Source organism: Dipodomys ordii, unplaced genomic scaffold (assembly GCF_000151885.1).
Source record: "Dipodomys ordii isolate 6190 unplaced genomic scaffold, Dord_2.0 Scaffold51, whole genome shotgun sequence".
Classification (NCBI taxonomy): Eukaryota; Metazoa; Chordata; class Mammalia; order Rodentia; family Heteromyidae; genus Dipodomys; species Dipodomys ordii.
Window position 1 is genome coordinate 1940975 of NW_012267267.1, and position 25494 is coordinate 1966468.

Genomic DNA, 25494 nt, shown 5'->3' on the forward strand with positions numbered 1-25494 from the left:
GCTCAAATGGTAGAGCGCTAGCCTTGAGCTGAAGAGCTCAAGGATAGCGCCCAGGCCCACAGTTCAGGCCCACGACCGACCAAAAAAAAAAAAAAAAAATTGTAGGGGCTGGGAAGGTGGCTCAGTGGTAGAGCGCTTGTCTTGCATGCATGAGGCCCTGGGTTCGATTCCTCAGCCTCACATAAGCAGAAAAAGGCAGAAGTAGCACTGTAGCTCAAGTGGTAGAGTGCTAGCCTTGAGCTGAAGAGCTGAGGGACAGTGCCCAGGCCCAGAGTTCAGGTCCCATTACGGACCAAAACAAACAAACAAAAAAGTTGTAGCCTGCCGGTGCCAGTGGCTCACGCCTGTAATCCTAGTTTCTCAGAAGGCTGAGATCTGAGGATCATGGTTCAAAGCCAGCCTGGGCAGTAAAGACCATGAGACTCTTATCTCCAATTAACCACCAGAAAACAGGAAGTGGTACTATGGCTCAAGTGGAAGATCATTCACCTTGAGCTGAAGAACTCAGGGACAGTGCCTAGGCCCAGAGTTCAAGCCCCACAACCAACAACAAAAAAATGTTGTAACAAGTGAATGATTATCTATCATCATTACCATTAGTGATCAGCAGTTCTAATGGCAGCTATTAGAGTAGTAAATTATGAACTCTATCCTAAAATTATGAGTTAATTACATAATGTTAGAACAATGTTTGTGGAATATGCATTTAGATAAAGTTAGAGTAGCATAGAAATAAGTCACCAAATATCGTTTAAAAAAAAAAAAGCCCAGTGCCAGTGGCTCACGCCTGTAATCCTAGCTACTCAGGAGACTGAATCTGAAGATCACTGTGAGAAGCCAGATTGGGCAGAAAAGCCGGCATGAGACTCTTATATCCTAGCTACTCAGGAGGCTGACATTTGAGGATTGTAGTTCAAAGCCAGCCCTGGCAGAAAAGTCCTGGTGAGAGTCTTCATCTCCAATTAACCATTCAAAAACCAAAATGGTGCTATGGCTCAACTGGTACAGCTCTATTCTTGAGCACAAAGAGGCTCCAGGAGAGCACCCAGGCCTTCAGTTCAAGCATGACAACTGCCAAAAAAAAAAACGGGGGAGGGGGTGGGGGATATGCTTGGAAATGTGACTTAGTGGTAGAATGTTTAGCATGCATGAAGCCCTGGGTTTAATTCCTCAGTACCACTTAAACAGAAATAACCAGAAGTGATGCTGTGGCTCAAGTGGTAGAGTGCTAGCCCTTGAATGAAAAAAAGAAGCTCAGGGATAGTGCCCAGGTCCTAGTTCAAGCCCCAAGACTGGCAAAAAAACAAACAAACAAAAAGGGATGGATGTAGTGGTAGGCACCTTTAGTCCTACCCACTGGGAAGGCTAAGGCAGGAGGATTACTTAAACCTTCAAACATAAAATATTGTTGTGTGGCTGGGAATGTGGCTTAGTGATAGACTGCTTGCCCAGCATGTATGAAGTCCTGGGTTCAATTCCTCAGTATCACATAAATAAAGCCAGAAGTGGCACTATGGCTCAAGTGGTAGAGTGCTAGCCTTGAGCAAAAGAAGCTCAGGGATAGTGTCTAGGCCCTAAATTCAAGCCCCAGGACTGCAAAAGAAAAAAAAAAAAAAACACTGTTGTGAATCAAAAAATAAAATAAAAAGTGGTAATTATAAATAAATGTAGGGGCTGGGAAGGTGGCCCAGTGGTAGAGCGCTTGCCTTGCATACATGAGGCCCTGTTGATTCCTCAGCACCACATAAGCAGAAAATGCTGGAAGTGGCAATGTGGTTCAAGTGGTAGAGTGCTAGCCTTGAGCTGAAGAGCTGAGGGACAGTGCCCAGGCCCAGAGTTCAGGCCCCACAACCAACAAAAATAAATAAATACGCAAATAAATAAATAAATAAAAATAAATGTAACTGGGAGCGGAGCACCAGTGGTTCACACCTATAATCCTAGCTACTCAGGAGGCTGACATCTGAGGATCACGGTTCAAAGCCAGCCCAGGCAGGAAAGTCTGTGAAACTCTTATCTCCAATAAACCTCCAAAAAACTGGAGGTGGTGCTGTGGCTCAAGTGGTAGAGCATTTGCCTTGAGCTGAAGAGCTGAGGGACAACGCCCAGGCCCAGAGTTCAAGACCGGCAACGGACAAAAAAAAAAAAAAGTAATTGGACACTGGTGGCTCATGCCTCTGATCCTAGCAACTCAAGAGGCTGGGAGCTGAGGATTGCTGTTCAGGCAGGAAAGTCCATGAGACTCTTATCTCCAATTAACCACCAGGAAACCAGAAGTGGTGCTGTGGCTCAAGTAGTAGAGTGTTAGCCTTGAACTGAAGAGCTCAGAGATAGCCCCCAGGTCCAGAGTTCAAACCCCATGACCTATAAAACAATAAATAGAATTTTTTTTTTTTTGTCGGTCGTGGGACTTGAACTCTGAGCCTAGGCGCTGTCCCTCAGCTCTTCAACTCAAGGCAAGCGCTCTACCACTTGAGCTACAGCGCCACTTCCAGTTTTCTGGTGGTTTATTGGAGATAGGAGTCTCACGGTCCCTCCTGCCCGGGCTGGCTTTGAACCGTGATCCTCAGATCTCAGTCTCCTGAGTAGCTAGGATTACAGGCGTGAGCCACCAGCGCCCGGCTGTAAAACAATAAATAGAATTTTTTAAAAAGTATTTCAAAGTAACGAAATAGCCACAAGTAATGAAAGAAGGATTTACTCTGTTGGTTTCAAGCTAATAGTATAGGAAGAATGAGAAACGATCAGGAAATCATTTCACAACCCCAGGTAAAAGTATTAATTTGGATAAAGATTAGCAACTGGTTCATTTGGGTAGCTGATGGAAAATCACAGTACCATCACCTCAAGACAGAAATCAACATTTTTGGGGGGGAGGGGCAGTACTGGACATTGAAGCCAGGGCCACCTTTTTCACATGTGAGACAGGCACTCTACCACCTGAGCTTTGCCTCCAGCTCTTTTTTTCTTTTTAGTTTTTTAAAAAATTTTTGATCCCTACCTCTGCTAGGATAACAGGAATGTATCACTACACAGAGCTAACCGATTTTAAATCATCAATGACCAATCCAACCCACACGGCATTATGTCTCTACTAATGTGACATAATATGAAATATACAACTTCTATTTTGATGTGTTCTACCCAAAAGTGCTTAACTTGAATTCATTAGGGCTTACATAAAACTAGTTTATAGAAAATGCAGAGGGAGCTGGGTGCCAGTGGCTCACGCCTATATCTCAGGAGGCTGAGATCTGAGGATCGCGGTTCAAAGCCAGCCTGGGCAGGAAAGACATGAGACTCCTATCTGCAATAAACCACCAGAAAACTGGAAGTGACGCTGTAGCTCTGGTGGTAGAGTGCTCAGCACCCAGGCCCAGAGAGAAAGAAAGAAAGAAAGAAAGAAAGTGAAGAGGGAATAAGCAAGAGTTAATGATACCATGTGGAAGCAAACAAATTCAGATGCAAATTTTTTTAAATAATTGATTCAGTATCTTCAATAATATAGTTTCATGGTAAGAAGAACATACGTACATGGGGGAAGTTATGTTTCATTGAAAGCATAGTTTAAGAGGGCTGGAGGTATGACTGAAGAGGTAGAGAGATTTCCTAGCAAGTGCAAAGCTCTGAGTTCAAACCCCAGTACTGCTAAAAAGCCTCCCCAAACCAAAACTGTTGATAAAGGATTAGCAGTGATGTGAAATATATGATCCTGGACCAGACTCTGCCTTGACAGACCAGCTATGAAACATATTTAGTGGTGAAATTTGAAATTCAACTTGGTAGTAGATAATTTTTTTTTTTTATTTTTGTTGGTTGTGGGGCTTGAACTCTGGACCTGGGCGTTTTCCCTGCCCTCTTCAGCTCAAGGCAAGCAGCACTACTTCCTGTTCTCTGAATGGTTTATTGGAGATAAGAGTCTCATGGACTTTCCTGCCTGGGCTGGCTTTGAACTGTGATCCTCAGATCTCAGCCTCCTGAGTAGCTAGGATTATAGGCGTGGGCACCTGCACCCAGCAGATAAAATTTTATTGAGATATGAAAGCACAGATTGTTCCCCTAAGGTAGCAGGTTATAAAACAACATGTATAATATAATATCATCTTGGTTAAAAAGCACATATATATGCAAAGAAGAGATTTTGCAAGAAAATACATAATAGGATTGTTAATAATAGTGACATCTGAATCTTGGGAATATAGTATTTGTATTTTATATTTACTGCTTTTTTTTTTTTTTTTAAGATCAAGGGTTTGGACTCAGGCCCTTGTACATGCTAGGCTGGTACGCTACTGCTGAAAAATGCCTTCACTTCCATTTTCTTATTTTCTATAATATATATTTATTACTTTTGTTCTATTAACATTTTGTAAAAAATGTTTGCAGTCCTAGAGATGAACCTAGTGTCTTGCACATGCCAGGCAGGAGCTCTGTCACTGAGTTGCATCGCTAGCCCTTGTTTTTTTTTTTGTTGTTGTTGTTTGTCATGGAGCTTGAACTCTGGGCCTTGGCACTGTCCTTCAGCTCTTCAACTCAAAGCTAGCACTCCACCACTTGAGCCACAGCACCACTTCCAGCTTTTTCTGTTTATGTGGGGCTAAGAAATTGAACCCAGGGCCTCATGCATGCAAGGCACCTTCCCAGCCCCAAATTATTATTATTATTATTTTGGCCCTTGTTTTTTTTGTGTGTGTGTAAGGTTTTTTTTTTGTTGTTTTTTGTCAGTCCTGAGGCTTGAACTCAGGGCCTGATCACTGTCCCTGAGCTTCTTTTGCTTAAGGCAAGCACTCTACCACTTAAGCCACAGTGCCACTTCTGGCTTTTTCTGTTTATGTGGTACTGAGGAATGAAACCCAGAGCTTCATGCATGCCAAGCAAGCATTCTACCACTAAGCCACCTTCTCAGCACAGCTGATGGATTTTTTGTTTGTTTATTGATTATGGGGCTTGAAATCTGGGCTTGGGGGCTATTCCTGAGCCCTTCAGCTCAAGGCTAGCTCTCTACCACTTGAGCCACAGCACCACTTCCTGTTTTCGGAGTGGTTTATTGGAAATAAGATTCTCACACTTTCCTGCCTGGGCTGGCTTTGAACTGCAATCCTTAGATCTCAGCCTCCTGAGTAGCTAGGATTACAGGTGTGAGCCACTGGTGCTGGGCCATTGGGTTTTTTAAGACAGGGTCTTGCTACAAAGCTCAGACTGTCCTTGAACTGACTATGTAGCCCAGGCTAGGCTGGAATATGAAAATCTTCTGCTTTTTTCTCCCAAGTGCTAGGATTGCAGGTTTGCACTCCTGAAGTTAATAAAAGCAAAGATTCTGCCTTTTTTCTTTTTTCAGTTGATCTGGCACATAGTAGTAGATGCTCTCTATATATTTAAGAACTGAGGAGCATGGTTCAGATCTAGCCTACACATGAAAGTCTGTGAAACTCTTATCTACTCTAAGTACCAAAAAAGCCAGAAATAGAATTGTGACTCCAGTGGTAGAGCACTAACCTTCAGCAAAAAAAGCTCGACAATATCCTATGACCAGCACCAAAAAAAGAAAGAAATTTCCCTCTATAAACTTGATTATCCTAAAGCAGATAGTTGCACATATTTCTCAAGAAGTAAAATGATGGAAAATCATATACATACTGTTCGGAAATGGCTACTTAGATGGTCTAGTCTGCTAAACCTTTTTCCGCAAGCTTGGCATGGGTAGGGCCTCTCTCCTGTATGACAGCGCAGGTGGCGCTTGAGGTCCGCTTTCCGTTTCACCACGTGTGTACAATATGGACACTTGAATCGCATCCTGGGCAGATCATCTGTCATGACAGTGTGAATAAGTCACTGGAGACATTATAATAACAAGTGTATACAAAAAAAATGAAAAGATTAAAAAAGAAAGTATTAAGACTAGATTGTCAACATAATCCTGTGTATATAACTCTTAACTACAGTATCTATATATTTAAAGAGCCTAGATAAATTTAGACTGACATTTTTATCTTTTATTTAACAATGTAGATTTCAAATGCTATTAAGATTTTTTTTTTTTGGCCATGGAGTTTGAACTCTTGGGCCTGAGCACTGACTGTGGCTCAGCTCAAGGCTTGCACTCTACAACTTGAGCCACAGTGCTACTTCCAGTTTTCTGAGTGATTTATTGGAGATAAGAATCTCATGAATTTCACAATAAAAATTTAAAAAAAGAGAAAAAGAATCTCACGTACTTTCCTGCCTGGTCTGGCTTTGAACCTGATCCTCAGATCTCAGCCTCCTGAGTAACTAGGATTACAGGTATGAGCCACTGGCAGGCGCTCGGCTTTGTTTTATTTTTTGTCAGTCATGGGGCTTCAACTCTGGGCTTTGGTACTGTCCCTGAGCTCTTCACTCAAGGCAAGTGCTCTACCACTTGAGCCACAACGCCACTTGCAGTTTTCTGGTCATTAATTGGAGATATGAGTATCATGGACTTTCTTCCCCACGCTGGCTTGGAATTGCTGGCTTAGAATTTCGATCCTCAGATCTCAGCTTCCTGAGTAGCTAGGATTACATGCATGAGCCACTGCTGCCCAGCAAGATTTTTTTTTTCTTTTTTTTGCCACTCCTGGAGCTTGAATTCAGGGCCTGGGTAATGTCCCTGAGCTTCTTTTGCTCAAGGCCAGTGTTCTACCACTTGATCCACATTGCCAATACCAGCTTTTTCTGTGTATGTGGTACTGAGGAATCTAACCCAGGACTTCATGCATTAGCTAGGTAAGCACTCTACCGCTAAGCCACATTCTCAGTCCACTATTCAGATTTTAAATGTCAAAAGGTAATACTGGATTTTAAAACTATAGATACAGCCAGGTGCTGGTGGCTCATGCCTATAGAATCCTAGTTACTCAGGAGGCTGAGATATGAGGATTATGGTTCTAAGCCAGCTGGGCAAGAAAGTCTGTGAGACTTTGTTGTTGATTTTGGGGTTTGAATTCAGGGCCTGTACACTGTCTCTGAGCTTTCTCTCAAGGCTAGTGCTCTACCACTTTGAGCCACTGTGCTACTTCCAATTTCCTGGTAGCTAATTGGAGCTAAGAGTCTCTCAGCCTTTCCTGCTTGGGCTAGCTTCCAACCATGATCCTTAGCTCTCAGCCTCCTGAGTAACTAGTATTATAGGCATGAGCCACCCATACTGGACTTATGGAAGACTCTTATCTCCAATAAACTACTCAGAAAAACTTGGAAGTGGTGCCATGGCTTAATTAGTAGAGGTAAAAGGACTTAATATTCAAGCAGTTTATTGTCACATTTTATCCTCTTGCCTTTACTTTTCATATGCTGGTGAAACTCTTGTGGTAATAGTGAGTCTGTGTGTTTGTTTTTGTTTTTTTAGACAAGGTCTCCCAACAAAGCTCAGGTTGGCCTTCAACTCTCAATCCTCCTACCTCTATTCCCCCAGTAGGGGGATTACAGGTATGTTATACCAAGCCTAGTTTTATTACTATTACTTTTTTTTTTCCAGTCATGGGGCTTGAACTCTGGGCCTAAGTGCTGTCCCTCAGCTCTTCAGCTCAAGGCAAGCACTCTACCACTTGAGCCACAGTGCCACTTCCGGTTTTTGAGAGGTTAATTGGAGATAAGAATCTCACAGGGATTTTTCTGCCTAGGTTAACCTCAAAACAACTGTGATTCTCAGATCTCAGTCTCTTGAGTAGCTAGGATTATGTGTTTGAGCCACCAGTGCCTGGCTAAGAAGTGTACTCTTTACCTGACTTATCTAATTGTAACCTCTCTATACATCACCTTTATAATAACAATAGAAAAAATTTAGAAAAAAAGAAAGGGCACAATCATCCAGATCCATATACACTTCTAAAGGAAAATCACAGTGTCATGTATGATTCATCTTGCAAGAAGTCATTTGACAGGACCCTTCTTTTATTTTTTAGAAGAAATAAGTATGTGTTGCTAAGTTACTACACCCTTGGGGGAAAAAGTTCATATAAAAGCTCATTCTTCACCATATTAACTTTGTTTTGTTTATGTTATGTTTATGTTTTGTTATGTTATGCTGTCCCTGAGCTTCTTTTGCTCAAGGCTAGTACTCTACCACTTGAGCCACAGTGCCACTTCCAGTTTTTTCTGTTTATGTGATACTGAGGAATCCAACCCAAGGCTTCATGCATGCTATGCAACCACTCTACCACTGAGCCACAATCCCAGCCTTATAGGACATTAGTTTAAAATGTTTAATTCATAATAATCTTGGATATACATAATGGCAGTCAAAATAAATACAGCACTGAGGGTTGAAACCCATGATTTTCCAAACCTATGTCTATGTGTTGGATTACATTTAATTAAGTCTTTCTAAATGATTTAGTCTCTATTTTCACTATAGGTTTTTGTTTTGTTGTTGTTGTTTTTACTCAGGGAATACTTATTAATATGTAAACATTATTTCGTTTTGTTCCGTTTTGCAGTGCTGGGGGTCTAACCCAGAGCCTCATGCTAGGCAAGTGCTCTGCTACTAAGCCACATTCTAGCCCTATATATATATATATATATATTTTTTTTTTTTTTTTTTTGTCGGTCATGGGGCTTGAACTCTCGGCTTGAGCACTAACCCTGTGCTCTTCAGCTCAAGGCGAGCGCTCTACCGCTTGAGCCACAGCACCACTTCCCCTATAATAATTTTTTTTAAATATACTAGCGAGGTACTGGTGGCTCACACCTATAATCCTAGCTATTCAGGAGGCTGAGATCTGGGAATCTTGATTTGATGCCAGCGTGGGCAGGAAAGTCTCAGAGACTCTTATCTCCAATGAAACTACTCAGAAAAAGCCAGAATTGGTACTGTGGCTCAATTGATAATGCTAGCCTTGAGCACAAAAATGTTCAGAGACAGCACCCAGACCCTGAGTTCAAGCTTCACAACCAACAACAACAACAAAAAAAATCATTTGGTTCAACTGTTCACAGCACCTACAATTAAGGATATATTGAGATAGGATTGTTTTCCATGGGAATCTTGAACCCCGTTGGGGGCTGTGCTTTAAGTACCTGGAAAACTCCGGGAAGTGACTTCATTTCCTTGGCTATATGGATAGGCAACAGGAGGTGAGTTCACTTCAGCATCAACTTGTGCTTGTTCTTCAGTCTGCGGCGAAACTTGGCTGGAGGAATCAGATATCCGTACTTCTCTTTTACTTGACTTATAATGAGCAACTTCAGAAGGCTGAGATAATCTCAAATGTTTGGTCTTTTTAATGGAATCTTTCCTTTGTTCATACTTGGCCAAAGGTTGTTGAGTATTCCTTTGGGAGACTGAATGGTAATTATATTTACTCCATGGCTTTCCACTTATTATACCTGTTCCTAGGTCTGGGCTGATGTGCGAACGTGGAGAACTGCTTTCTTCTTGCCAGCTGCCACTATAAAAAGAGGAATGATCTATGCCATTTGAATTGGCATCCTTATCTGAGAGACTGAAGTAGCGATCTTTTTCTTTCTCACTAATGTCCAAGGAAGACTTAATAAAAGTCTTACATACACTAATGACATCAGTCATCTGAAGGAAGCTAGCAGCAGACATCACTTCAATGACATTTTGTCCAGTAAGAGAGAGTTTGCCAGAATAGACAAAGTCCAGGATAACTGTGAAAGTGTCAGGAGAGAATGCCTGAAATGTAGCTGTGGTTGGCTGACATGTCTCCTTTGAATTCTGAGAAAGAAGCATTTTAAAGTAGCCGCTACTAGCGAACAACACATTGCGATGCGCTTTGAAGACCTTTCCTTCAACTAGAATACTGCAATCACAAAACACATCTTGCCTGCGCTGCTCATTGAGTTGCTGCAGGAGATGAGACTGGTGAGAGGAGATCTCCATTCTGCAGGGAGACACAGGCAGTTACCACAGGAAAGAACAACCCCCATTTAGGGTGACACAAAGAAAGCCAGAAGCAAGCCTCTTTGTCTTATCAAAACCACTTTCCTGCCAGGCGCTGGTGGCTTTGCCTGTAATCCTAGCTACTCAGGAGGCTGAGATCTTAGGATCACTGTTCAAAGCCAGCCAGGGCAGGAAAGTCTGTGAGACTCTTCTCTCCAATAGAAAACACTAGAAAACCGGAAGGTGCTATGGCTCAAGGGGTAGAGCACTTGCCTTAAGCTGAAGAGCGCAGGGTCAGGGCCCAAGCCCAGAGTTCAAGCCCTACAACAGACCAAAAAAAAAAAAAGTATATATATATATATAACAAAATAACTTTCACATTGGATACTCTTATTTGCTAGATTTTCAGAAATTGTTAATTAAATCAACTCTGTAGATTGAGCCTAGATTCTTAACTCTGTATAGTTTTCAAACTATAGTGACAATTCCAATGGTAAGTGCTGGACTTAAAGTTTGGGTTTTCTCTCTCTCTCTCTCTCTTTTTTTTTTTTTTGCCAATCCTGGGCTTGAACTCTAGTCATGGGCACTGCCCCTCAGCTCCTATTGCTCAAGGCTAGTGCTCTACCACTTAAGCCAAAGAATCATTTCTGTGATTTTTTTTCTGTGATTAACTGGAGATAAGAGTCTCATGGTCGGGGCTGGGAAGGTGGCTCAGTGGTAGAGTGCTTTCCTTGCAGGCATGAGGCCCTGGGTTTGATTCCTCAGCACCACATAAGCAAAAAGAAAAAAAGCCAGAAGTGGCGCTGTGGCTCAAGTGGTAGAGCGCTAGCCATGAGCTGAAGAGCTGAGGGACAGCATCCAGGCCCAGAGTTCAGGCCTCACGACTGGACCCCCCCCAAAAAAAAGAGGAGTCTCATGGTCATTCCTGCCTAGGCGGGCTTCAAACAGTGATCTTCAGATCTCAGATTCCTGAGTAAACTAGGATTATAGGCATGAGCCACTGGTACCCAGCGAGGAAAATTTTGTAAGTAGTAATCCTAGCTACTGAGGAAGCTGAGATCTGAGGATCATGGTTCAAAGTCAAGCCTGGTCAGGAAAATCTGTGAAACTCTTTTTTTTTTTTGGGGTCCGGTCATGGGGCCTGAACTCTGGGCCTGGGTGCTGTCCCTCAGCTCTTTAGCTCAAGGTGAGTGCTCTACCACTTGAGCCACAGCGCCACTTCTGGCTTTTTTCTTTTTGCTTATGTGGTTCTGAGGAATCGAACCCAGGGCCTCAGGCTTGCAAAGCAAGCGCTCTACCACTGAGCCACCTTCCCAGCCCCCTGTGAAACTCTTATGTCCAATAAATTACAAAAAAAGCCAGAAGTGAAGCTATAGCTCAAGTGATAAGAGTGCTAGCAAAAGAAGCTCAGGGACAGCACCCAGATCCTAAGCTCAAGCACCAGGACTGGTAAATGTATGGTAAACTTAGCTTGGTTGGATGGGGAAGGGAAGCAATACCTGAGAAGTAACATGTAAGTTAAGGTCTCAAAAGTAGAGGTGATAGATTGTTAACCTTGAATGAAAAAAAAAAAAAAAAAACACAAGCAAGAACAAGAGGCCCTGAGTTCAAGCCCCAGGACTGGCAAAATAAAATAAGTTAAATAAAACAAAATTAAATAAGCTTGGGGGCTGGGAAGGTGGCTCAGTGGCAGAGCACTTGCCTTGCATGCATGAGGCCCTGGGTTCAATTCCTCAGCACCACATAATCAAAAAGAAAAAATCCGAAAGTGGTACTGTGGCTCAAGTAGTAGAGCGCTAGCCTTGAGTTGAAGAGCTGAGAGACAGCGCCCAGGCCCAGAGTTCAGGCCCCACGACCGGACCCCCCAAAAGAAAATTAAGCTTGGTTCTCAAAAGTGATCAGGGGCTGGGCACTGGTAGCTCACACCTGTAACCTTATCTACTCAGGATGCTGAGGTATGAGGATTGTGGTTCAAGCCTGGGCAGGAAAGTCCATGAGTCTCTGATCTCCAGAAAACCAGAAGTGGAGCTGTGGCTCAAAGTGGTGTAGCACTAGCCTTCAGCAAAAAGAGCTTAGGACAGTGCCCAGGACCTGAGTTCAAGCCCCATGACCAACAAGGAAAAAAAAAGGATCAGGAATTAGCTGTCTTAGAGTGAAGAGAAAGATTCTGGTTGCAGCAAAGTGATGGTCCAGAAAATGTAGACTTCTTGGCAATAATTTCTGGAGATGCTGGCTAAAATGTAACACAAACTTATTAAATGTGTGCCTGAGCTTACAAGAACAGCAAATTCCAAGATGCCAGCAGAGAAGAGGGAGCAGAGCTTTGGCTACAAGCACTCCTGCAAGGGCTAGTCATTATTCATTAGGTTTTTACTAATAATAAACTCAGTTTTATTAGAGGTAGGAAGTTGGACCTCTCCAATGACTACAACTTTAGTTGGACTGGTAAATGTTTTTTGTAATGTCTTGAGTAAAAAAGAAAAAGTCCTTGAGATAAGATATTTAAGTTTGTGTCTTTCCCTACTTAATCCCGCTTGAGGTGCCCCTGGAGCACCATTAAGTTGTTCACAAGGGATGCTCTCAGAACCCAAGCCAGCTCTGAATCAGGTGAACTCAAAATTATGACCCTTCTTATATGAGTGGCCCAATTTTCAATACAGTCCAAACATGATGTTTAATATCTAGTATCTTCTCTAGGATAATTTTATCAGATGAGCAGAAAAGCTCAAAAGCTATGTACATATGACCATATAAGATAATGCTTAAACCGGACACCCGTGGCTAACACTTGTAATCCTAGCTACAGGAGGCTGCGATCTGAGGATCGTAGTTCAAAGCCAGCCCAGGCAGGAAGGTCCACGACACTCTTATCTCCAATTAACCACCAGAAAACTGGAAGTGGCACTGTGGCTCAAGTGGTAGAGCACTTGTCTTGAGCTGAAGAGCACAGGGAGAGTGCCCAAACCCAGAGTTCAAGCCCCACGACTGACAAAAAATAAAAATAATAATAGTGCTAAGTGAAATGAAACCCAAGAAATGGACACAAGAGGTCGTTCTTTGTTGTCATTTTTTAATGTACTATGTGATTTTTTTGTTTCTTTTGTATGTTCTCCCCACTATGTTATATCCCCTGTTGTCACTGTACTTAATTTTGGTATCCTGCATTTGTATATACATTTGTCTAATTTGGGGAGGGGAAGGGGAATAACAAAACCGTGAAAGAAGGACACAGGATGACCCATTGTAACAATGATACCCACAAGACACTACATTGGAAATGAACTTTACAACGTTGGTGGGAGAGTGCAGTGAGGAAGGGGGAGGAGGGAAGGGATAGTGGGAGAATAACAAAGGAGGGTGCAACAATGCTCAGCAAGATATGTACTCATTACCTTACTCATGTACCCCTCTGTATAGCATCTTTACAATAAAATAAAATTTAAAAAAGAAAGAAAGAGGGCTGGGAAGGTGGCTCAGTGGTAGAGTGCTGACCTAGCAAGCATGAAGCCCTAGGTTTGATTCCTTAGTACCACATAAACAGAAAAGGCCAGAAGTGGCGCTATGGCTCAAGTGGTAGAGCACTAGTCTTGAGCAGAGAGAGGCTCAGGGACAGTGCCCAGGCCCTGAGCTCAAGCCCCAGGACTGGCAAAAAATTAAAAAAACTGGGGGAGGCTGGGAAGGGATGTGAAGGGTAAACAAAAGGAGGAGGCTGCAATGCTTGGTAAGAAATGTACTCATTATCCTGCCCATGTAATTGTAACCCCTCTGTACAGTATGTTCACAAATAAAATTAAAAAAAAGAAAAAAAATTAAAAAAACTAAACATAGTCAGGCTCTGGTGCTTTGAGACTATATATAATCTTAGCTACTCAAGAGGCTGAAATCTAGCATTATGGCTCGAAGCCAGCCTGATCAGGAAAGTCTGTGACTCTTATTATATTTTATTTATTGCCAGTCCTGGGCTTGTACTCAGGGCCTGGGCACTGTCCCTCAGCTTCTTTTTGCTCAAGGCTAGCACTTGAGCCACAGGGACATCTTCTGCTTTTTCTGTTTATGTAGGTAAGCACTCTACCACTAAGCTACATTCTTATTTGTAAGACTCTTATCTCCAATTAACCACCAAAAGCTGTGGCCTCAAGTGGTAGACAGTCTTAAGCAAAAAAGCTCAAAGACAGCATCTAGGCCCTGAGTTCAAGCCCCAGTCAGTACTCAAATTCTCTGTCTCTTTCTGTCTCTCTCATACACACACACACACACACACACACACACACAAATGAAAAATGTGCATTAGAGAAGAAAGTAGTCTTTATTTATTTTTATTTTTTGTTCATCCGTGGGGCTTTGAACTCTTTAACTCAAGGCTAGTACTTAAAAAAAAAAAACAATGCCGGGCGCTGGTGGCTCACGCCTGTAATCCTAGCTACTCAGGAGGCTGAGATCTGAGGATCGCGGTTCAAAGCCAGCCCGGGCAGGAGAGACCGTGAGACTCCTATCTCCAATAAACAACCAGAAAACCGGAAGTGGCGCTGTAGCTCAAGTGGTAGAGCACTCGCCTTGAGCTGAAGAGCTGAGGGACATGGCCCAGGCCCAGAGTTCAAGCCCCATGACAGAAAAAAAAAAAAAAACAGAAGTAGGGCTGTGGCTCAAGTGGTAGATTGCTAGCCTTGAGCAAAAGATGCTCAGGAACAGAGCCCAGGACCTGAGTTCAAATCCCAGGACTGGCAAAGAAAAAATTGTAAAATAAAACACTGGGCAGGGTATAGAGATGGGGGAGGGGAGAACTGGGTGTCAGTGGCTCATGCCTGTTATACTCAGGAGGCTAAGATCTGGGAATCATGGTTCTAAGACAGCTCACAGGACTCTTATCTCCAATAAACTACAAAAAAAAAAAAAAAAAGCTAGAAGTGGAGCTGGTGCAAAAGAAACTCAGGGACAGTGTTGGGCCAGGACCCAGGATTGGCAAAAAAAAAAAGATTCTTATGCTACAGAAACAAGTATCATTTTAGCTTTCTATTGTGAGAATAAAGAAGCTGTAATGCCAGGCATTGGTGGAATAGGCCTGTAATCGTAGCTACTTAGAAGTCTGAGATATGAGGATCGAGGTTCAAAGCCAGCCGGGGCAGGAAAGTCTGTGAGACTCTTATCTCCAATTAACCACCAGAAAACCAGAAACAGCACTGTGGCTTACCTGCTAGAGCACTCACCTTGAGCTGAAATGCTCAGGGACAGTGCCCAGGCCCAGAGTTCAAGCCCCACGACTGACAAAAAAAGAAAAAAAAAATGAAGCTTTTTTTTCATAGTTATAAAGAGCTTATTTAAAGAAAAAGTAAAGGCCACTCAGGAGAAAGAGCAGCAGGACCTAGAAACAAGTTTTCTAGAAGCTGATATTTTTATTGAAGAAAGAAATAGGGAGTTAGAGGGAGAAAACCAAGCTACTTGCAGGTGAACAATTCTCTCATTTTCATTGTGATTCTTAGCCTGGTTACTTACACCCAGTGATAAAAATAGAAATGGGAATGGAATCAATGGGCTTCCACAGTTCATTGGTTACAGAAGGCTAGCTATAAGGCCCTTTTTTTGTGGTAATGGGGTTTAAACTCAGTATAAATACTTGGTAGGCAGATGTTCTACCTAAGTCATACCTTCAGCACTCTTTGCTTATTTTTCAGATAAGGTCATACTTTTTGCCTGGACTGGTCTTGGACCATGATACTCCTCCTATTCCTCTTGAATAGCTGGGATTCTAGATATGAACCACAATGTCTAGCTTTTTGTTGAAAGGGAGTCTCAATAACTTTCTTTCCTAAGCTGAACTTAAAACATTCATCCTCTTGTCTAACTTTTAAGATGCTGGTATTACAGGCACAAGCCACCATGCCCAGCCTTAACAACGTCCTTTACACCTAGGTGTCTAAGATATCACTAATAGAAATTGTGAAGTCAAGAGGAAGACTTGTTTTTAGAAGAAAGCAATGGAAGCCGGGTGCCCGTAGCTCTCACCTATAATCCTAGCTACTCAGGAGGCTGAGTTCTGAGGATCACAGTTCAAAGCTAGCCCAGGCAGAAAAGTCCGTGAGACTTTTATCTCCAATAAACCACTCAGAAAACCGGAAGTGGCACTGTGGCTCAAGTGGTATAGTGCTAGCCTTGAGCTAAAGAGCTAAGGGACAGCGCACAAGCCCAGAGTTCAAGCCCCATGACTGACCAAAAAAAAAGAAGAAAAGCAATGGCCCAGGTTTCATGTGGCTTACAGTGAATGGGAAATTGGATAGAGATAGCCATAAGACCATTGGAAATACAGATCTGACATACAATTGAAGATAGCAACTCAGGAGACATAGGCAGATAGCTGTGGCTCAAGTGGTAGAGTGCTATTCTTGAGAAAAAAAGCTCAGGGAGGGGCTGGGAAGGTGGCTCAGTGGTAGAGCGCTTGCCTTGCATGCATGAGGCCCTGGGTTTGATTCCTCAGCACCACATAAACAGAAGAAAAAAAAAGCCAGAAGTGGTGCTGTGGCTCAAGAGGTACAGCGCTAGCCTTGAGCTGAAGAGCTGAGGGACAGCGCCCAGACCCCGAGTTCAGGCCCCACGACCAGAACCAAAAAAGTAATAATAATAATAATTTTTTTTCCTTTTGATAGATTTTTTCCCCCCAATCCTCGGGCTTGAATTTAGGACCTGGACACTGTCCCTGAGCTTCTTTTGCTCAAGGCTAGTACTTTACCATTTGAGCCACAGCACCACTTCTGGCTTTTTCTGTTTATATGGTACTGAAGAATTGAACCCAGGGCTTCATAAATGCTAGGCAAGCACTGTACCACTAAGTACCACATTTTCAGCCCTTTTGGTAGATTTGTAAGAATGAAGCTGGGCAATGATGGCTCACACCTGTAATCCTAAATAAAAAAGTAAATCTATATTTATTTAAATAAGTTGCATGGATGGGGCACTGTAGCTCAAAGTGGTAAAGCACTGGCCTTGAGCAAAAAAAGCTCAAGGACAGTGCCCAGGCCCTGAGTTAAAACACCATGACCAATTAAAAAAAAAAAAAAGCAGCTCTGAGTAATCTCAGACTTGGGCTGGGAAGGTGGCTCAGTGGTAGAGTGCTTGCTTTGCATGCATGAGGCCCTGGGTTCGATTCCTCAGTACCACATAAGCAGAAAAAGCCAGAACTGTGATCTTTAAAACTCAGTCCCTTGAGGAGCTCCACTTCTGGCTTTTTTTTTTGGTGTTTAAAGATAGAGATAAGAGTCTCAGAGTTTCCTTCCTGAGCTGGCTCAAATCACAATCCTCAGATCTCAGCCTCTGTGCAGCTAAGATTACAGGTATGAGCCACCAGCACCTGGCTTCATTTACTTTTAGTAAATCCTTTCTCCGATATATAAAATAAAAAAGTGCAAAAATTTCACTTATTATGTACATATTTAAATGAGTTATGTCAAGAATTAAATTTTTTTCATACTTGGAATAAAGGGAGGGAGCTCAGTGGTAGAATTTATACTTAGCATGCTCAAGCTCTAGCTTCAATTCCACACCCAAAAGAAAAAAAACTCCCACTTTTTTCATACCTGGAAATTTATGAATGCTGCTCTCGAAACCCTGCAAAATCAGCTGGAGTGAAAAAGGTACAATTTCAAGTCAAACACAACCCACACAAGGAGGATTGTCCTGTAGAGAGAGAAAAATAGATGTTTCAGTGCTTTTTTTTAATATAACAGGCATATCTCCTGAAATACATGATAAATATTTATTTAAGCCAGGAGTAGTGATATACAACTGCAATCCCAGCACCTGGGAAGCTGAGGGTTCCAGGCCAGCTTGGGCAAGATAGTAAGATCCTACTTCTACCCTAAACAAAGACCGGACCCAAAAAAAAAAAAAAAGATAATAGAATAAGACCAACCACAAGAGAGAAGAGAGATTTTATTTTGTTATTAGGAAAAATGCAAGTCAAGACTAGATACCATTAGGCTATTTTGGCTTTTTTTTTGGGGGGGGGTAGGGGGTCTGGTCGTGGGGCCTGAACTCTGGGCCTGAGCGCTGTCCCTCAGCTCTTCAGCTCGAGGCAAGCGCTCTACCATTTGAGCCACAGTGCCACTTCCGGCTTTTTTCTTTTTGCTTTTATGGTGCTGAGGAATCGAACCCAGGGCCTCATACATGCAAGACAAGCGCTCTACCACTGAGCCACCTTCCCAGCCCCTTTGGCATTTTTTGAGACAAAGTCACACTATGTAGCCCAGACTTGCCTCAAATTCATTTTTCTGCCTCAGCCTCCCAAGTGCTGGCATTACTCACAAGTACCACCATGCCTAGGCTGAACAATTTTGTTTGTTTTGTTTTGTTTGAGATAATCTTGCTATGTACCCTACGCCAATCAAGAGCTCAAGATCATACTGCCAGGCACCAGTGGCTTACGCCTGTAATCCTAGCTACTCAGGAGGCTGAGATCTGAGGATTTAATTCAAAGCCAGCCTGGGCGGGAAGTCCATGAAACGCTTATCACCAATAAACCTCAGAAAACTGGAAGTGGCACTGTGGCTCAAGTGGTAGAGCACTAGCCTTGAGCTGAAGAGCTGAGGGACAGCGCTCAGGCCCAGAGTTCAAGCCCCATAACCAACAAAAAAAGAAAAAGACGATCATCCTGTCTCAGCCTTTATAGTACTGAGATTACAGGCATGCATCACCACTGTTAATTTTTTTTTTTCGGTCAGTCGTGGGGCTTGAACTCTGGGCTTGGGTGCTGTCCCTGCGCTCTTCAGCTCAAGGCAAGCGCTCTACCGCTTGACCCACAGTGCCATTTCTGGTTTACTAGTGGTTTATTGACATGAGAGTCTCACGGACTTTCCTGCCCGGGCTGGCTTTGAACCCAGATCCTCAGATCTAAGCTTCCCGTGTAGCTAGGATTACAGGCGTGAGCCACCGCACCTGGCAATTTTTTTTTTTTAATGTGAAACAACAAACACTGGAGCTGGGAATGTGGTTTTGTGGTAGAATGCTTGCTTAGCCCTGCGTTCAAATCCTCAATACCACATAACAGAAAAAGCCAGAAGTGTCGCTGAGGCTCAAGTGATAGAGTGCTATCCTTGAGCAAAAGAAGCTCAGAGGGGCTGGGAAGATGGCTCAGTGGTAGAGCGCTTGCCTTGCATGCCTGAGGCCCTGAGTTCGATTCCTCAGAACCACATAAGCAAAAAGAAAAAAGCCAGAAGTGGCGCTGTGGCTCAAGTGGTAGAGCACTCACCTTGAGCTAAAGAGCTGAGGGACAGCACCCAGGCCCAGAGTTCAGGCCCCACGACCGGATCCCAAAAAAAAAAAGCAGCAGCAGCTCAGGACCGTGCCCAGGGCACGTCCATCTCAACCAAGAAAAAGCTAGGCATGGTGAAGCACACCTGTCATTCTAGCTTCAGAGGACATGTAAATAGGAAGATTACTGTCCAGGCTCACTTGGACATAAATATGAGACCCTACTGGGGCATAAATCAAGTGGTAGAATGCATGCACAATAAAGAAAAGGTCCTAAGTCCAAATCCCTGATATATACTACAGGAATGAACCTTTTTAAAACCTCAAGCTAAATAAAGGAAACTTGCTGGTGCCAGTGGCTCATGCCTATAATCTTGGCACGTTTCGAACTTCAACAACAACCTTATTAAGTAAATACTATTGTGAGTCCCACTGTTTAGGTAAAGAAACAGAGGCAAAGACTGCACAAGGAGCAAGGCAATCAAGATTATAGGCAGACTGAGCCCAAAGCCAGCATGGCTAATTCTTACACTCTTTGCTCATCACTAAGGAGATGCAAGCACAGTGACAACCATACTGAATAAATAATTCTTATGTATTGTTGATATGATAATGCAATTTGCATACCTGAAAGACCATATGAAGGAAAGGAACTGGCATGAGGGACAAGGATGTGGAAGACCTATTTAAAGGCTTAAGGCATTTGTTAAAATATGCCCAACAATGAAGGACTAGACATTTGGGAATGTACAAGGTCCTGGGTTTGATCCCTAGCACATACATCCCCAAAAACAGAGGGTAAGAAATTTATTAAGAAGGGCTGGGGTCGGGCTGGGAAGGTGGCTCAGCGGTGGAGCACTTGCCTTGCATGCCTGAGGCCCTGAGTTCGATTCCTCAGCACCACAAAAGAAAAAAGAAAAAAGCCGGAAGTGGCGCTGTGGCTCAAGTGGTAGAGCGCTAGCACCCAAGCCCAGAGTTCAGGTCCCACGACCGGACCCCCCCCCAAAAAAAAGAAGGGCTGGGAAGGTGGCTCAGTGGTAGAGTGCTTGCCTTGCATGCATGAGGCCCTGGGTTTGATTCCTCAGCACCACATAAGCAGAAAAAGAGGGAAGTGGCGCTATGGCTCAAGTGGTAGAGCACTAGCCTTGAGCTGAAGAGCTGAGGGACAGCACCCAGGCCCAGAGTTTAGGCCTCATGATCGGCAAAAAATAATTTCATTAAGACCTTTCAATGGCAGTAAGAGACAGGAAGGAGCAAAAATAAACTTTTTAAAGAACATAGAAATTGTTCTATCCGGGCTGGGAAGATGGCTCAGTGGCAGAGTACTTGCCTTGCATGCATGAGGCCCTGGGTTCAATTCCTTAGCACCACATAAGCAGAAAAGGCTGGAAGTGGTGCTGTGGCTCTCAAGTGGTAGGGCACTAGCTGAAGAACTGAGGGATAGCACCCAGGCCACACGGCCGACACCAAAAAAAAAAGAAAAAGAAATTGCTCTATCCATAGAGGCAGTTGTAACTCAATAACACTGACTCTACAGGACATATAATAATTACAAGTATTTTTTAACTTTTTTATCTTTTTTTTGTAGTATTAGTGGTTAAATTCAGGGCCTTATGTTTGCTAAAAGGCACTCTTACCACTTGAAGAATGGCCCCAGTCCTTTTTGCTTTTAGTTATTTGGGGAACAGGATCTCACATTTTTTACTTGGCCAGCCTAGACTACCCCCGCTAATGCCTACTGTGCTTAAGCACACACTGTAACACATGGGATGGGGAGTGGGGGGGCGGGGGGGCGGGGGGGGGGGGGGTGGATTGTTTGGGCTAGCCTTGAACCACAATACCATCTGATCTCTGACATTTGTACAGCTAGGTTTCTAGCAGTGAGCCACCATGCCCAGCCCAACTGCTAGTATATCAAGGATTTTGTGTTTTGTTTTTGTTTCTTGGTCAGTTGTAGGGATTGAGCCACCAGTGTCCAGGTAAGGGTTAATTTTTATCGAAAATTAAGTCATAAAAATGGGTGATAGCCGGGCGCCGGTGGCTTATGCCTGTAATCCTAGCTACTCAGGAGGCTGAGATCTAAGGATCGTGGTTCAAAGCCAGCCCGAGCAGGAAAGTCCATGAGACTCTTATCTCCAATAAACCACTAGAAAACCAGAAGAGGCATTGTGGCTCAAGCGGTAGAGCGCTCGCCTTGAGCTGAAGAGCGCAGGGACAGCACCAAAGCCCAGAGTTTAAGCCCTACAACCAACAAAAAAACAAAAACAAAAATGGGTGATAGCTGTGCACTGGTGGCTCATGCCTTTAGTCCTACTCAGGAGGCTGAGATCTGAGGATCACAGTTCATAGCCAGCCCGGGCAAGAAAGTCTATGAGACTCTAACCAGAAGTGGAGCTGTGGTTCAAGCAGTAAAGTGCTTGCATTGAGCTAAAGAGCTGAGGAACAGCACCCAGGCCCAGAGTTCAAGTCCCATGACTGACAAAAAATAATAATAATAAAATACAATGGGTGATACTTTTCAGATTTTCTTAAACTAATGCTTTTGAAACATTATATCCATTATATACCCAAAGTCAAATATATTACACCTGTAATCCTAGCTAAGCAGAAGACTGAGATCTGAGGATCACTGTTCAAAGCTCGAGCAGAATAGTCCTGAGACTTATCTCTAATAAACTACTTAGAAAAACCCAGAAGTGGCACTGTGGCTCAAGTGGTATAGTGCTAGCTTTGAGCACAAAAAGGCTCAAGGACAGTGCCTAGGTCCTGAGTTCAAGCCCTAGGGCTGGCAAAAAATCAACAAAAGTCAACTGGAAATTGTATAATATTCCTAATAATATTACAGAATTCAAGATTCCCACTAAGTTCAATGATCTTTAAAAAAAAGTGGTTGGAAAAGACAATTACATATTTCAAGGACTTTAAGTTTGAAAGTCGTTGGAATGGAAAAAAATGACATATTCCTCTAAGTAGACTGAAGGTAACCAGTATAAAATAAATTAAGGTTAGATCTAAAAGACCATCTCTTTTAAGATATAAGGCAACCAGGCACGCTGGTGGCTCATGCCTGTAATCCTAGCTACTAAGGAAGCTGAGATCTGAGGATCGCAACTCAAAGCCAGCCACGGCAGGAAAGTCCGTGAGACCCTTATCTCTAATAAACCACCAGAAAACCAGAAGGGGAGTTGTGGCTCAAATGGTGGAACACTAGCCTTGAACTGAAGAGCTGACAGATGGCACCCAGGCCAGAGTTCAAGCCCCAAACCCCCGCTCCCCACCAAAAAAAAGATGTATAGCATTGAGCTGGGAAAGGTGGCTTAGTGGTAGAGTGCTTGCCTAGCATGCATGAAGCCCTGGGTTCGATTCCTCAGTACCACATGAACAGAAAAGGCCAGACATGGCACTGTGGCTCAAGTGGTAGAGCACTAACCTTGAGCACAAACAGGCACAGGGACAACAGTCAGGCCCTCAGTTCAAGCCCCAGGACTGGCAAAAAAAAAAAAAAAAAAAGATATATGGCATTAACCTAGAACAATATGTCCCATTAGGATTACCAAAATGACTCCTTAGCAAAAGGTGGCTGAGTGCAGCTGGCTTACACTTGTAATCCTAGCTACTCAAGAGACTAATATCTGAGGATCATGATTCAAAGCCAGCTTGGGCAGAGAAATCCAGAGGCTCTTATCTCCCTCCAATTAACCAGTAAAAAGCAAAAAGCAGAGGTGTGGCTCAGGCGGTAGAGCATCAGCCTTGAATGAAAAAAACAAGATCACAAGTTCAAGCCCCAGTTCTGAGGCTTGAACACGTGCATGCACACACCTGCGCACGCGCGCGTGCACACATGAACACACAATCCTTGGATCTGAGTTGGTGGCAGACTCTAGTGGAGAACACCTGACTCATAAAACAAGGCTCTGAGTTCAAAACCCAGAACCACACACAATTCCCTGTACCCTGAATTCAGTTTACTGGAATGGTAAATGTATCCTTCAGCTGGGAAGATTTAGAGTCAAGTACAAAAACATTGAAAAGCTCCAGTTTGAACTTATATATCCCCTCTAAAAGTGAAGTTAAGCCGGGCGCTGGTGGCTCACGCCTGTAATCCTAGCTACTCAGGAGGCTGAGATCTGAGGATCGAAGTTCAAAGCCAGCCACAGGGCAGGAAAGACTGTGAGACTCCTATCTCCAATAAACCACCAGAAAACCGGAAGTGGCGCTGTAGCTCAAGCGGTAGAGCGCTTGCCTTGAGCTGAAGAGCTAAGGGACAGCACCCAGGCCCAGAGTTCAAGCCCCAGAACCAACAACAAAAAAAAAAAAAAGTGAAGTTAAAACAATCATCTAGGAGTGGAGCCTTTCAGAGTTATCAGGCCATAGATCCCTGCCCTCCTGTATGGATTAACACCTTTATAAAAGGATTTGTGGGAATTATTTGGCCCCTTCCAACCCTTCTGCTAGCAAAAACACAGTAGTCACTTCCTGTAGAGAATGGAGCAACAAGGTATCTTCTTGGAAGCACAGAATAGCCTGTGCGACAGGCAACTTCATCTTAGACTTTTCCACCATTCACGACTGTGAGAAATAAATACCTCTTCTTTATAAATTGCCAGCTCTTGCCTAGCAAATGAGAATTCCTGAGTTCAATCCCCATATCACTGAAATAAATTAATGAATTTAAAAATAATGGGCTGGGAAGGTGGCTCAGTAGCAGACTTGCCTTGCATGCATGAGGCCCTGGGTTCGACTCCTCAGCACCACATATGCAGAAAAAAAAAAACGCCGGAAGTGGCGCTGTGGCTCAAGTGGTAGAACGCTAGTCTTGAGGTGAAGAGCTGAGGGACAGTGCCCAGGCCCACGACTGGACCCAAATAAATAAATAAATAAATAAAAATAAGTAAATTACCAACTATTGGGTCTTTGGTTATATACAGCAGAACAAATGGACTAAGAGAACTAAGACAGGAAAGACAGAATTAAGTATCAAATACTTGGGCTGGGACGGTGGCTCAGTGGTAGAGCACTTGCCTTGCATGAATGAGACCCTGGGTTCGATTCCTCAGCACCACAAAGCAGAAAAAGCCTGAAGTGGTGCTGTGGCTCAAGTGGTAGAGTTGCTAGCCTTGAGCTGAAGAGCTGAGGGACAGTGCCCAGGCCTAGAGATCAAGCCCCACAATGGACAAAAATAAATAAATAAATAATCAAATGCTTAGAATCAAAACATATTTGGAAGTCTCACGGAAAAGACTGCATTGGAGGAAGTAAATATTCAGAAGAGCATGTGCAAAGGCCTTCAGGTGGAGCCAGCAAGGTGTTGGGAGAACATCAAGGAGGAGTGGGCAGAGCAAAGGGAGCTGGGTCAGAAGCATTACACCAAGACATGTGACACTCATTCCAGGAAGACTATTTTGAAGCCTGTGTTTTGGGCCTGGTATGTGAGGAGCCTTTGAAGCAAGAAGACACCTTTTAACTTTGAGCAGAGAAGTTAACATAAACTTCTTTAGGAGTATCAAAAACCTGACATCAGCCTGGCTGGCGCTGGTGGATCACACCTATCATCTTAGCTACTCAGAAGGCTGAGATCTGAGGATCGTGGTTGAAGCCATCGGGTGCAGGAAAGTCCCTGAGACTATTATTATCTCCAATCAATCACCAGAAAACTAGAAGTGGCACTGTGGTAGAGTCCTAGCCTTGCGTGAAAAAGCTAAGGGACACCACCCAAGGGACACCACCCGGGCCCCGAGTTCAAGTCCCAGTACAAGCATGCGCGGGCACGTGCACAAGAAAACAAGTGACATAGAGTAACATGTCATTAACTGTCACCGAAAGGGCTAAACCTATTAGAAACTGTGCTCCGTGGAAAAGTAAGACTGAGGTGATAAAGTGAAGGATTTTGGAGCTTTGTGGCTAGTTATCAGGGTTGGGCCTCGGGCCTGGGGTTAAACTCCTGGCTTAGCAGGCACGTGTTCGCTTGGCCCAGCGGAATAAGCACCCACCTGACCAGGTGGCGGGTTTTGTGTGAAGTCAAGTGGAATATTCCATACCGCGGAAAGCACTCCACCTAATGAAGTTCTGCAAATAGAATTATCTCTTCGGAGCACAGGTGACACGGGCGAGCGCCATGCGGAGCCCGCTAGGTGCGGACCCGATTCCAAACACGTCTGCAAGCGCGTGCATCATGGCTCCCGGTCACAGCGCAGGCAAGGGTGAGCGCCTGTGGTCGGGAGAGGCTGCTCGCCGACCCGCAGGCTCCGTCCGGGCGGCGTGGGGCGTCCGGGGCTCAGGGTTTGGCCGCCGCCATCTGGGCTCGGTGCTGAGCCCACGACTGGCGCACCGGGATGCTAAAGCTGAGGATGGAGGACGCCCAGGGGTAACTGGGCTCCCGTCCCGTCCGGCCCCGCCCGCCC

At 43.9% G+C, this 25494-nt stretch overlaps 1 protein-coding gene across 2 annotated transcripts in view; it reads right to left on the minus strand.

The window, feature by feature from the left end:
* Positions 1-25346, minus strand: part of Zbtb8a (zinc finger and BTB domain containing 8A) — a 27964-nt gene extending 2618 nt beyond the window's left edge. Inside the window, exons 1-4 of one of the 2 annotated variants that reach the window (XM_013020522.1) lie at positions 25084-25346; positions 17422-17521; positions 9031-9857; positions 5638-5807 (exon numbers count right to left, since the gene is read on the minus strand). In XM_013020522.1, the coding sequence (XP_012875976.1) occupies positions 5638-5807; positions 9031-9856 (996 nt within the window). In that variant the 5' untranslated portion in view covers position 9857; positions 17422-17521; positions 25084-25346. Of the gene's footprint in view, positions 1-5637; positions 5808-9030; positions 9858-17315; positions 17373-17421; positions 17522-25083 lie in introns of those variants that run through there. The other variant, XM_013020523.1, reaches the window with a different exon arrangement.
* Between the last annotated feature and the right edge of the window lie 148 nt (positions 25347-25494).